Here is a 14,006-nt window from a genome sequence, read left to right as displayed (position 1 = left end):
TGCTGTAAAAATTGAATAAATGACAGAATGAAACACACGGATTTTTATGGATGTTCGGAGACTTCAAATGCTCATACGTCACTCTTATATCTGAAGGATATGTTTTTTACTAAAAGACTTTGACATATTACAATATATTGTAATAATCCACTTCAGTTAACTTATACACTGCCAAGTTGAAACTCTTAGTTTTTCAACACCTTACAGTAGATAACTGAATAGCTCTAAAGAGTAGCCTGAATGCTATGAATAAATACAATGAAATAAGAGCTATAGTATATGATTTATAAACTGAAAAATGTTTGATAAATTTATCGCAACTTATTGATGATTGTAGATAGTTTGTTAAGTGTTTTTCACCAACTTTCTTCGACCGAATCGATCGGCTATATATAGTATCTGATTCCAACGGTCACATTGAATGCATTTAATGACTAATATCCATTGAATAGTCATTTAGTCCATATAGATGATTTTATCTGACAGTGGTACGAAATATCTCAATGTTATGTTTTGTTTCATCTGTTCTTCTTTCGTACAAACTGTCAGGCTGTCGGCTGATACTACAATCGATAACGTGGCTAGCTGATCAGGAGTCAAATTGGTCGACAGATTAGTTCAGCTGGAAAACATCAGTTCTAACTGATGTCTTCTCAGTTTAGAATACTTCAGTTGATGTAGGTCTTTTCAGTTCAGTTATACAAAATCTTCAGTTTTAATTACCAATTCGTTTACTAAACTTCGTGTTATCGGTTTTAAGACATATTTATTCTTATAAGAACTTCAGTTCTTAATCCTTTTAAGTCCGATAAGTTTTCTTTCACTCATAATTTCTTGATTACGTCCGGTCAATTTAGTTATTCAGTTTTCTTGCAGATTTATTTTCCAAACTCTGAAACTCATAAATTCCAACAATGACATCAAAATTTTGGGGCATGTAAACTTCAAAACATTGAAGAATCTTAATAAGTATGATGTTGTATGAGGTATGCCAAGTATAAGCTCAGGAACTACACATGTTTGTGAATCAGGCCATAAAAGTAAGCAAACCCGTGTTCTGCACCAAGTGTTGCAATATTTGGGGACAACATGGTGTCTTGAACTTTTACACATGAATCTTATGGGTCCAATGGAAGTAGAAAGTCTGGTAGTAAAAAGTAATCATGTAATGTCCCAGATTCGATAACTGTCCTCACTGTATCAAGACGGGTCTTTCTAGCGTGCTTATGTCCTCACTCACATGCACCTTGGGAAACTTCCCAGGAGGTCACCCATCCCAAAATTGCCCCAAGTCAAGCACGCTTAACTTTGGAGTTCTTATGTGATGAGCTACCGAAAAGAAGATGCACCTTCGTGATCTGAGTAGTACAAATCAAATCTTTTAAGCCCTCTTCAACTGTACAGTCCATTACATTGAACAGTCTCGGAATCCCTCTCATTCCCGTGTGGGTCGGTTCATTCATGTTCCCTCCACCTAGAAGCCTGCCAGGAGCCGCTCATTGTCCGTGCAACTGATGGCACCGGCGATCACCCCCCGCCCTCTTCGGCCCCGGGCTTCACATGCCCACCAGCTTCCGCTTGGTTCGTCCCCGAACCACACCGTACTAAGAGAACCTGGCTCTGATACCACTTGTAACGTCCCAGATTCGATGACTGTCCTCACTGTAACAAGACGAGTCTTTCCAGCGTGCTTATGTCCTCACTCACACGCACTCTGGGAAACTTCCCAGGAGGTCACCTATCCCAAAATTGCCCCAAGTCAAGCACGCTTAACTTTGGAGTTCTTATGTGATGAGCTACCGAAAAGAAGATGCACCTTCGTGATATGAGTAGTACAAATCAAATCTTTTAAGCCTTCTTCAACTGTACAGTCCATTACATTGAACAGTCTCGGAATCCCTCTCATTCCCGTGTGGGTCGGTTCATTCATGTTCCCTCTACCTAGAAGCCTGCCAGGAGCCGCTCATTGTCCGTGCAACTGATGGCACCGGCGATCACCCCCCGCCCTCTTCGGCCCCGGGCCTCACAAATCATTTGTTGTATTCATGATTTCTCATGTTTTACACATGCAAGGTTTCTCATAGAGAAATCAGACATATTTGATGTTTTTAATACATGCAATGATTACTAATTTGTATAATAATATCATAACCGACCACGATAAGGAGTTTGAGAATTCACATTTTGCATCATTTTGTGAGAAAGGGTGTAACTCATGAATTTACAGCCCTGAAGAATCCCCAACAGAATGGAATAGCCGAGATAAAGAATCGAACATTGTAAGAGATGGCTCGAGTCATGCTGAGTTATAAAAATATTTCAAAGCGTTTTTGGGCCGAGGCCTTAAACCTAGCATGTCATATATCCAATCGTGTGTATTTAAGGATTGTTTACACTATAACTTCATATGAGATTATCATGAGAAAGAGTACAAACCTTAAGTATTTTCATGTCTTTGGATGTGTATGCTATGTGTTGAGTGATCATCTTGATAATTTTGATTCTAAAAGTGACAAATGTTTGTTTTTTGTATATTCTACCAATAGCCGTGCATATCGAATATTTAATTTAAGAAATAGAACGACTGTAGAATTCATTAATGTTGTGTTTGGTGATCTTGCAAATATGACATGTAAGACAATTAAGGATGTTGTAGATGGAATGTTGGATACATTCGAGTCACTAGTCAGAACAGTTGTTGAGCCAGATGTTATAACACCCAGCACAACATTGCCTCTAACTAAGACAGAAAAAATGGAGGATGAACAAGATTATGATACAATCATCAATGATGGAAAAGATATTCCCAGCAAAATTTATAAGAATAATCCATCATCACATATTCACATATCATTGGAGATGTAAATAAGGGCATGTAAACTAGAAGAAATGAGAAAGTTGTCTATCAAAAATTGATTTGTTGAGTATACATGAGTTCCATGTACTCCCAGGTAAGTCACTCTTACTTTGTATGTAATTCCTGAGATTTTATCCTGTTAATCCAGGATGATTAATTGAATTATGAATTGAAGTGTTTATGAAATGAATGGATCAAGAAATACACAAGAAAACATTAAACATGTACGAGGGCAGAACACCTCGCGGATATGCGCGACACGATGCGCGCATATGCGCGAGATGGGCAGAGAACCTCGTGCATATGCGCGAAGAGAGTGCGCACATATACGCGAGCTAGTGCACTTGACAAATGCCGAGACAATAGGTCTCGCGCATATGCGCGGGGTCAGGGCACGTATATGCGCGAGCAGAGAATGTGTTATGTGCCGAGACCAGTAGGTCTTGCGCATATGCGCCGAGGGAGGTCGCGCATATGCGCGAGACGTGCTGAGTAAAGGATGAGCCACATGTACTTCACCATGCATATACAAAGTGCAAATCTTCATTTCACTTCACCAATTCAGAAGAAAGAACCAAAGCTCCTAGGAAGAATTTCCAAGCTTTTCATATTTTAGATTTTGATTTGCAAAAGATCCGTCTTTCTGAATTTTAATCCGAGTTCAGTACCGTGTTCTTCTCGTTACAAGATTCACACGGACGTAAGTTTTATTGATTTTCTTTATGGTTCGAAATTTATGTATTGAAGAAATCATGATTTGATATATATGATGTGTTCCTGAGAATTCAGTCATCGTATAATCGAAACCGGATCGAAGAACGAGTATCGTATGACATTGTTATTATTTTTAGATTATATCGGATTGAGATGGTACAGATTTGTGAGGTTATGGATTGTATTGGCTATTGGTTATGAATTGTAATTGGTATCTCTTGTTGTTTGAGTTGACGGGGATATCGATGTTGTGCCGTTATGCCGTAGAAACAGAATTAGATTGAGATTGATCAAATACAGATTTGTATTGAGTTGTATAATGATATTGTACTTCTCAAATGTTATTCCAGATTGATATTGAAGATTTCAAAGACATAACAGAGCCGAAACCCGACTAACGAAAGGTATAAATCAATGTTAATCGAGAGATACGACTCGAGTTAGACTCGACTTGAGTTTCTCTAATCCACATACTTGTTAGTTATTATTTTTAATACCTTTGTATTATTTGAATGTATATGCTTATTCTATTGATTTATAGAAAAGCAAAGAATAGAAGATAGATTAGGAGAACGAGTCATTGGCAGAGGTGCCTAGACATTGGATGTTTGGTTTATATCGATTTTGCTTAGGAGTAGATCAACTTCTATTGCTGAGATTCGATATATGTGCCAACGTCCAAGAACCGGGATCCCTAGACTAGACTAGATCAGAGTCGAGTCAGAGATATGAGTTCGATTTACAGTTTTATATCGTTTCATGTTTTCAGATTTGATACATGTGATTTATAACTATTATATGCGTTTATATATGTTTTTATGATTGCAAGTATACGTTGCTTATACTGGGAATGTTATTCTCACTGGAGTTATCCGGCTGTTGTTGTATTTGTATGTGTGCATGACAACAGGTGAGACATGATCAGGGTCGAGAAGAGGATGAGAGATCACAATTTAGCGTGGAGATTCGAAACCAAAAGTAGAGTTGTTTTCATTATCTGATATGTAGTGAAAGAACAGTAGTTGTTATGGCATACTGTAGAACAAGGCTTGTACTTTTATTTTTGACATGTATATCAGATTGATTATCTTATGTTCCGCACTTACGTATTTTTTTTAAAAAAAATTTAGACCCAGTTGTTTAATTGATCCTATTATTCCCAAGACGATTAAAAAATGAATTAGCGTCCGGGTCCCCACATTGTATCACACATTAAACCGAAGATATTAATGGTGCATTAAAAGATGATTTTTGGGTTAATGCTACACAGAAAGACTTAAAGTAGTTTTTCCGCAATGATGTGTACGATTTAGTTCCAAACTTGAAAATGTTAATGTAATTGGAAATAAATGAATTTTTAAGAACAAGACTGATGAATCAGGTAACGTTGTTAGAAAAAAAACACAGTTGGTTGCTCAAGGGTATGCACAGGTGAGGGGGTGGATTTTGATGAAACATTTGCTCCTGTAGCCCGAATTTAGTCTGACTGTTGCTGTCATTGTGTGTCGTATGAGAATTAAATTGTATCAAATGTATGTGAAGAGTGTGGTTAGTGGAATCTTAAATGAAGAAGCTTATGTAAGTCAATCAAAAATATTTGAAATCTACATTAGTTGGACCGTGTTTACATGCTAAAGAAGACTCTCGATGCACTGAAACATGCTCCACAAGCATAATATGCTAGGTTGACATAATATTTGTTTCACATTGGCTTCAAACGAGATGAGGTTGATAAAACCTTTTTTATTCAAAAGTTAAAGCATGATATTATGAATTTTTCAAGTTTTTGTGGATGACATTATTTTTGCTGCTTCTTCACAAAAGCTTGTAGATAATTTTGTTGAATCGATGTCTTCACAGTTTGAAATTAACATGGTAGGTGAATTTTTTTTTTTTTTTGGGTTGCAAATTAAATAGCTGCATGATGATATCTTTCTGTGTCAATCCAAGTATGCTAATAATTTGGACAAGAACATTTGAAATGAGAATACTAAGCACATGAAAACTTCTATGGGGTCTATTTAAAAACCGTATAGAGATGCTTTTCCAAAGGTGTTGACAACACCCTATACCGCTGCATCATTGGTAGTCTTCTTTACTTGATTGCTAGTCGCGCTGATATAATGTTTGATGCATGTTTATGTGCTAGATATCAAGCTAATCTTAATATCATGCATCTAAAGGCTCTCAAATAAATTATGAGATATATTGCAAGGACTGTTGATCTAGGTTTGTGGTAAACCAATGAAACAAATACCAATTTATGAGATTTAGTGACACTAACTGGGCTGGTGACTTAGATGATAGGAATAGTACAACTTGAGGGTATTTCTATTTATGAATTCATATGGTGTCATGGAAAAATAGAAAAAAAAACTGTGTGTCTTTGTCTACTTCTGAACCTAAATATGTGGCAGATGTTTAGTTTTCATTCAAAACTTGGGTGGATGAATCAAATGGTTGAATATTATGAATTTCATAGTGAGAACTTGATTGTTTACTGTGATAACTCAATTGATATTAATATTTTAAAAAATATAGTACAACACTTTCGAACAAAACACATAGACATTAGTCATAATTTTATTCGAGATTTGGTTGGGAATGGTATAATTCGACTAGAACTTGTTAGAACTGAGAAGCAACTGACTGATTTTTTTTCAAAACCTTTAGATTTCGAGAGATTCTCCAATCATCAGAAGTATCTAAAATTATGTGCATAATTATCACTCACGTATGTTGTGGGTGTTGCAACACCTGTGACAACACCTTACGTACATGTAATTTTATAGGATGTTATACATATTACATATATCATTCATCATGTTTTGTGTAAAGACTGTACAGTCATGGCTATTTCCTGGTGTGCTCTCAGTTGTTGTTCAAACATCCAATCAAGTACTGGAGAATGGTTTATGCTTAATCTAAGTAATCAAATAGTTGAAGATGTTCGTGTATTCTATGTTCTTGTTCAATGTGAAAAAGTGACTTGGAAAATTTAATCAAAAAGGAGAAAAACGAAAGAAAGAATAAAATAAAAAAATAAACAAAAATGGAAAAAGCTATTTAGAATAGTCCTACGAAGACCGTTCTTCTAGTATGACAGCTATCACTTCTAAGTCAAAATACAAATGGAAAAAGCTACATAGAAGAGTACATTGGAACCGTTTTTATAGTGTGGAAGCTATCATTTCAAAATCGAAAAAAAAAAGTTCATGGAAGTTTGACTCAAAATCAGGAGTATTTTCGAGAGGTGTTGTCAACACCAAGTACATACAAATTATAATTTGTTACTTCCTGACACTTCCTTATTATATCATACTTGAGGGATAATTATGACATGCATTCTGATTTTTTTGTGACTTTACCTTGCTCAGTGAGATATCAGCTTTTAACATGTAACATTTGAATAAAACCCTAATCTTCTTGATTTTGAATTTTATAGATTTTTAATGCTAAGTGGATTAAATAGATATGGCGTTAAACCTGATTTTTTTTTAAATAAAGATCGCACTTGTTCATATTTGTTTTACCTTTGGATGAAAGTAAATTTTGATTGGGGAATTAGGTTTGTTTCGAAGAAAGTTATCGTTGGAAGCCATATCTTTTAAATGATTATCATAACTAAAATTTTTTACCACTGCTGATTAACTCATTTCTCGACTCATACTCACTTTATTTTCATTATTCATCTGCGCGAGTTCTTGTTATGACTCTTTTGATTTAATTCTCTGATTCGATCCCTCTACCATTTTCATCTATAATCACTTGTATTTTATCTCAAATGAAAGGAAGTGAGTATGATTCCCTTGATATTTGCAGCGAGATGGCTGCTAATGCACGTGTTGTAACCCCTAAGAAAAAGACCACCCACTCCCATGTTACTGAGAACCTCCAATTGGTGGCTGTTGAAGAGGATCCTGCTCCGATTAAAATCATTGCCCCTGGAGAACCGGCCAATGCAATTGATGTTGAAAACCAACCAAATTACGAGGTGTTGCGTAGAGTTTTTCCTCCTCGTCCACCTCTAATAAGATCAAAGAGACAAGCAGGGTATGACCCGAACTTTGTCTCATCCAAGAAATTTAAAGGGTCTTCCTCCTCCGCAAACCTTTTGGACCACAATTTCCCTTCTAGAGATGACTCAAATGATGAGGATTTTGAGTTGTCCGTAGGGAAAAAACCTGTTGTTGCTACAAAGACAAAATCTCCTACTGCCACTGTTCAATCATCTTCTGAAGAATGACCAAAGGATATTTCAGGACCTAGTGATCCCGTTGATTCTACTGAAGATGAACAATCCTTGGCTGGGTTTCTTACTTGCTTAAAGGAAGAAAAAGCTACAAAGAAAAGCACCTCTAATGATGAAGATCCCGATGAGGGGATGCTAATGATGATGAGTCAGAAGATGGAGATAGTTATGAGGAAAGTGAATCTATTGATGACGTTGCTAATGTTGTTGCCGATATTGAGGTTGATGTGGCCAACACCAAATACAACATTGATTCTATGGACTATGATGTGAGCAAGTCCCTCTCCACAAAGTTATACTTTGAAATTGCTTCCATTCTATGACTATTATACATCAATAGGGAATTTATTGATGAAAGGAATATTACTGTGGAGGCCTATAGACAGCAGAATTTGACTATTTTCTTTAAAGATCGATGAATGTTTGCTATTATGAGCTCTGTGACTTCCTATTCCAGAAGACGTGTTCTAGAACTTTACTACAATCTCCTATCCAGTGTTGAAGATGAAAGTTAAGTGAAGTTTTGCAGGGTGTTTGTCCATGATAGGATTTTCAATTTTAATCCTACAGTGATAAATGTCTTCTATAACAAACAGTTGGGGAAGAAGAGGAGGAAGTTTCACCTGATTTCAGTGTCATTCCTGATGTTCTCACTGGAGGACTAATCAAGTATTTCTCGATCATCCCAAAGGGTTGTATGTTGCAAATTTAACTTCATTATATTCTGTTTTGCACAAGACTGCAATAAAAAACTGGACTCCCTTGACCAACACTACAGTGGTTACTAAACCATATGTCATAATTCTCTACATGATTGGTACTGTTAGTACCACTTTCAATTTTATCCAGATAATAAACAATACAGTTATGCATTTTGCAGATGGAGGATTCAAATCCCCCAAGCTGCCTTTTCCCTCTTTGAACTACGGGATTTTGGTGTCCCAAGGATTTGTGAAGGATGTAGATGTATAATTCTGATATGGATGACCGACTGAAGATAACACATGCATATTTCAAAGGAAACAATAAAATAGATCTTCTATTGTATAGCTCTGATATTGCCCAAGATGTTGGCTACATGAGTGTTTCATTATCTGGAACCAAACCAACTGAAGCTAAATATTTTTTTAAAAAAACATTTTGAGTATGTTGTGCTCTCTAAAGAAGCATTTTATGAAGAGAGGTTATTGCATTTTAAAAAGATCAAGTGCCTGAGTATGAGTTGTTGTTGGAAGTAGGATTACATTCCTTTGCTAAACGAAAAGGGTGAGTAGCAGATGCAGATGAAAAATAGATGAGCCTAATGTGATCTTGATGATGATCATGATGGAAACACTGTTGGAGATGCTACTTAGTTTGTTTGGTTTTTCTTTGATTGTTTTATCTCTGAGTTTTTAGTTCTATTTGCTTAGTTATCTTGTTATGTTAATGAAATTTCCGAGTGTTCTGTTTACGTGTTACAACACCTATTTGACAACTCTACACTAACATGCTTGAATTCAGGAGGATATAACTATCTAACTCAAGGGAGTTGGAGATAATGCATATAAGAAAGATAATACCATTTTTGAATGTTTTCTCCAAAATGACAAAAAAAGAGAGATTGAAAGTAATATTTTATTTCTTAGATAATTTTTCCTTGTTAAAAATATTGTGGTATTAATATATGAATTTTTGTATCTTTAGATTAATAAGATTTTCTAGAATACTAATATTTATCTTTAAATATTATATTATTATTCAAAAGAGTTTATTTTTATTAATTAAATTATTGTTTCTATATTTGTGTGAGACTCTATACAAAGTATAAACTATAGGGCATAGAAAATCTATAAATAAGAGATCATTGTTGATGCGTACATGTGGGTTTTTTAGTTGAAGGAGAGTAGTGAAACGTTATAAGGCTTGATATATATGTTTGGATGCATTATGCTCTTTTACTTGTTAAGGGAGTTAGCTTTATTTGTTCATCAGTATTGATTTTTATAAACTAATAAGTTTTCTTGTGAATCATTTTGCCCTGACGCACTACAAAAGTATTTATATTTGTACATGATTTTTTGTCTTATTTTATTCATTATAAAATTTGTTTTGTGTTTAATTAATATATTCCGCTATATATTGTGAATATGTATTACAACATCTGTATACAAGACATAAATCAAATACACATAATCTTAGTATTTTTGTACTTTTATAGTAAACAATTCTTTGACACTGCTCCACCACTGGCTATTTAAGTAGTTCATGAAGAAAAGCACCGTCTGGGCAAAAAAAATTAACCACTCACAATGGGTTTCCAAAAAAAAAAATCTAAAGAATTTTTTCGAATGTCACTACTCTATTCGAGTTAAACTATATTTTAGCTCGGGCGGATCTTTAAATTTTATTTTTTCTAATATTGAGATTTTAACCCAAATTTGTATTTAGTACATGTAGTTCAAGTAGAAAAATAAAGATAGATGACAAAAAAGTTAAAATTTTGTATTTAGTTCATGAGCTCTCTGGTAGAAAAGGAAAGACATAGTCAAGTACAATTAAGATTGAGTAGGTCTTTTGTGACGATTTCACAAATCTTTATTTGTGAGACGAGTTAACCTTACCGATTTTCACAATAAAAAGTAATACTCTTATCATAAAAATAATATTTTTTCATTGATGACCCCAATAAGAGATCCGTCTAACTAAATACGACCGTAAGACCGTCTCATACAAGTTTTTGTCATTAAAATTTTAGCCCAAAAAACTTGAATGTTATGGAAATTAATTGACATCTATCATTTTGTATTTTATATAAAAAAAAATTAGCTCAAGTGGTATCAAATTTCTTGTTCCGAAACTATTTCCATTTTTACAACGTGTTCAGAAGGATGATTAGTATTCAATATCTCGTTATGATATCAAATTGTTCGATTTTTTTTATATTATAAAGATTAATAACTAAGAGCATAATGGCAAAAAAAAATCAAGAGGAATTGTTGTGCAAAAGAATGAGTCAATATTCAAGAAGCGTGTTAATCCGTGTGGGTCGCGTGACATGTCTCCCAAAACGCTTTGTAATACGCAACTAATAGTTGCAAAATTAAAAAAAATAAATTCAACTGTTTGGCGGCTGGGCGGAAGTTTCAGCAGACAAGTTCTTGGCAGTGGAAATTTTCTAAATTTTGTGATCCCATAAAAATATCTGAATCCGAATTTCTTTGAACATTTGTGGAATCCGTGATGGGATCAGCAATGTCTCAACAAGCCGCCGTCGACACGATTACGCAATGGAAATCGAGGCCGGCGCATGAGCTGATCTTCGACTCCAGCCACCGAGACATAAGCCAGTACATGCAAGCCGTGGAAAAAATCCTGAAATCGCCTAGAATGAGGGGATTTGACGAGCTTTTAGCCACGTCTATGGCTCGGCTCAAGCGCGAGTTCCAAGCTGTTTTGAGCCGCCAAGCCAATTACATAGCCGGCCCCAGCTCCGTTTCGGAGTGGAGCTCAGTCAACGACAGCACAGCTTGTGCGATTAGGTATGAAGATTACTTGGATTATGAGAAACCCAATAAGCAAGTGATTAGTTACTTAAGAATTGTAGCAGAAAGAATGAGCGTTGGTGGGAATCTTGGAGAATGTAGTAGGACTTACATCGATGTAAGGAAGCAATTTCTTAAGTCTCAGCTCATACGGCTTCGAATTGAGGAGCTGAGTATTGAGGGAAGTGGCAGAAGATTTGAGTGGACTGACTTGGAGGCAAAGGTTGAGCTCTGGATTCAAGTTTCCAAGATTTGTGTTGAACTTTTCTTCAAAGAGAGAAGAACTTTTGTGAGGAGATATTTCAGAATCTTGGGGCCGCAAGAGATGAATGTTTTGTTGGAACAGTTCAAGATTTTGCGGTTAGGCTGTTTGGTTTCGCAGAATCCGTGAGTTTGAGTGATCAGCCTTACAAGAGAATGGTGTCGGTTTTCGGTCTTTACGATGGATTTTTGTCCGTTTTAGAGGTGAGTGACACCCTTTTCGCTTCTGAATCGGGGAAAAGCATTCGAGACATTTCGTCAGATACATTGTGCAAGATTGAGAATGATGTGGGGAGAATGATGTATGATTTTGAGAACGCTGTTCTTAATGAGATCTTCGAAGTTCCTGATGACAAAGGGGAGATTCATCGATTGACAGAATATGTGATGGATCAAATTAATCTTCTTGTGAGACACAAGAAACTGCTCTCAAACTTTATCAAGACAGAACCTTCATTGAAATTTGGTGATTCTGTCATCCCTAAAGAGGAGTTGGGGGATTTCGGTTTTCGAACGTATTGTGATCTCCATTTGATCTTGATCATCGTAGTTCTACTGATGAATCTAGAGGGGAAGTCCAAGAAATACAAAGATCCCATTTTGGGGGACTTGTTTATGATGAACAACATTCATCACATAGTCCAAAAAATCGAAGGATCCGATGAGTTACACGAGATGATCGGCGACTTGTACCTAAACAAGTTGCGTCAGAAAGTGAAGCAGTTCATGCTCAGTTATCAGTCATCCACTTCCCACAAGTTCTTGGCTTGTTTTGATGATAAGGGATTGTATGTTACCAGTTGGTCTTTTAGTTCTAGGCTATCTAAAACTACATTAAAGAAGAGGATGAAGGAATTCAATGATGTTTTTGAACATGTTGGGGCTTTACATTCGTCCTGGACGGTGCCTGATTCACAGCTCAGGGCTAATATTCGCCAGTCCATGTCGGAGACAGTTGGTTCCGGCTTACCAACAGTTTCTCGAAAAGTTCAGGAGAAGGTGTGGAATAAAGTCCCCTGTAGACAAAAGCATCAAATATTCAGCCGAGGAACTCAAGGCTTTAGTCTTGGAGAAATTGTTCGCAAATTCATCTTGAAATCAAATTGTAAATAGAAGTACAATTCAAGGAGTAAACATTTGGATATGAGATAAGGGAAACGTTCTTTGTAATTGATAAACAAAAAAAAAGGATAATAATGTAAGAATCTCTCAATCATTTTTTTTTTTTGTTAATTTCATTCTCATGGGCAGCTGTTGTTTCCGGACAGGAATGATATGCAATACAATTTCGAATGGCCCATCATGTATAGTGTAATATCTGCTTATTATCAAAAACACGAGAACGTCATGATTTTAACGTGGTTCGCTCCTATCGACATATATCCGCAACGTCACGTCCAGCTATCAAGTGAATCTACTAAATATAAATACACAAAAACTCTTGTGAGACGATCTTACGGATCATTTTCATGGGTCGAATATCTTATTTAGGTCATCTATGAAAAAATATTACTTTTTATGCTAAGATTATTACTTTTTATTGTGAATATCGGTAGGGTTGACCCGGCTCACTAATAAAAAATCGTGAGACCATCTCACAAGAGACTTACTCATATAAATAATGTTATGATCATACAAGGACTTATCATAATTAAAAGACTCCCTCTTTTGTAACGATTTTAAGACGAACATATTCAATAGACTTAACTTGACAAGAATCACATGTATCCGCCAACTTGAATTCCCTTCGAAAATGCAAATTATTCTATCCCGAGACGTCATCATGCTCCCTCGAAGAATGAATCACGAAGCTTTGAGTGTGTGGACCATTAACAATTGAAACTCTCAAAATCAGAATAGTGTATTGATACTGTCAAAACCTTGGTAAAGCAGTTTTTTGGAATAATTATAATTGTACGAGATTTATTGGATTAAAGTAACAATTATTTAGTGTTGGTAATGTTGATTTGATTCAGTTAGCAATAATAAGTTAAACTAAAGTGACATTTAAACCTTGGTAAAGCAGTTGACAAAATATAATAAACAGTCAGGTGTTTTCTTTTCCAAAAGTCGCGTGCTTCGGCTGACACTTTCATAGCATAATATAGGCATTATCAAGCCTGTATATGTACACAATCTCATCAAAAAGTTAAACAAATATTGCATGCATCTCACCATTATCACGTATAGAGTTTATGAAATTTACAGCACGAACTTAGATAGTTTTCTATTAAATATTCATCGATCTTATCTAAAAAAACAAATATATTTTTTCGAAAATATGAGATATGATAATCAAGAGAATTAGCATTAAATCTCAATATATGACAATGAAAGATATTCATGTTATTCAAATATATATCATGAAGGAAACACAATAAAATCTTATCTCAATCTT

General features: G+C 35.4%; 1 protein-coding gene across 1 annotated transcript; it reads left to right on the top strand.

The window, feature by feature from the left end:
• Positions 1-11,764: 11,764 nt before the first annotated feature.
• LOC140840675 (exocyst complex component EXO70C2-like) lies at positions 11,765-12,721 on the top strand. Its single transcript, XM_073207845.1, has one exon. It carries the CDS (start codon positions 11,765-11,767, stop codon positions 12,719-12,721), a length of 957 nt encoding a protein of 318 aa, XP_073063946.1.
• Positions 12,722-14,006: the final 1,285 nt, after the last annotated feature.

Source organism: Primulina eburnea, chromosome 9 (genome assembly GCF_022965805.1).
Source record: "Primulina eburnea isolate SZY01 chromosome 9, ASM2296580v1, whole genome shotgun sequence".
In the NCBI taxonomy this organism is placed as follows: Eukaryota; Viridiplantae; Streptophyta; class Magnoliopsida; order Lamiales; family Gesneriaceae; genus Primulina; species Primulina eburnea.
The sequence above is the reverse complement of the archived record's forward strand: the minus strand, read 5'-3'. Positions and strand labels throughout refer to the sequence as shown.

Excerpts from the sequence above, each read along its gene's own strand:
- LOC140840675 (XM_073207845.1), top strand. The coding sequence starts at position 11,765 with ATGGTGTCGGTTTTCGGTCTTTACGATGGATTTTTGTCCGTTTTAGAG.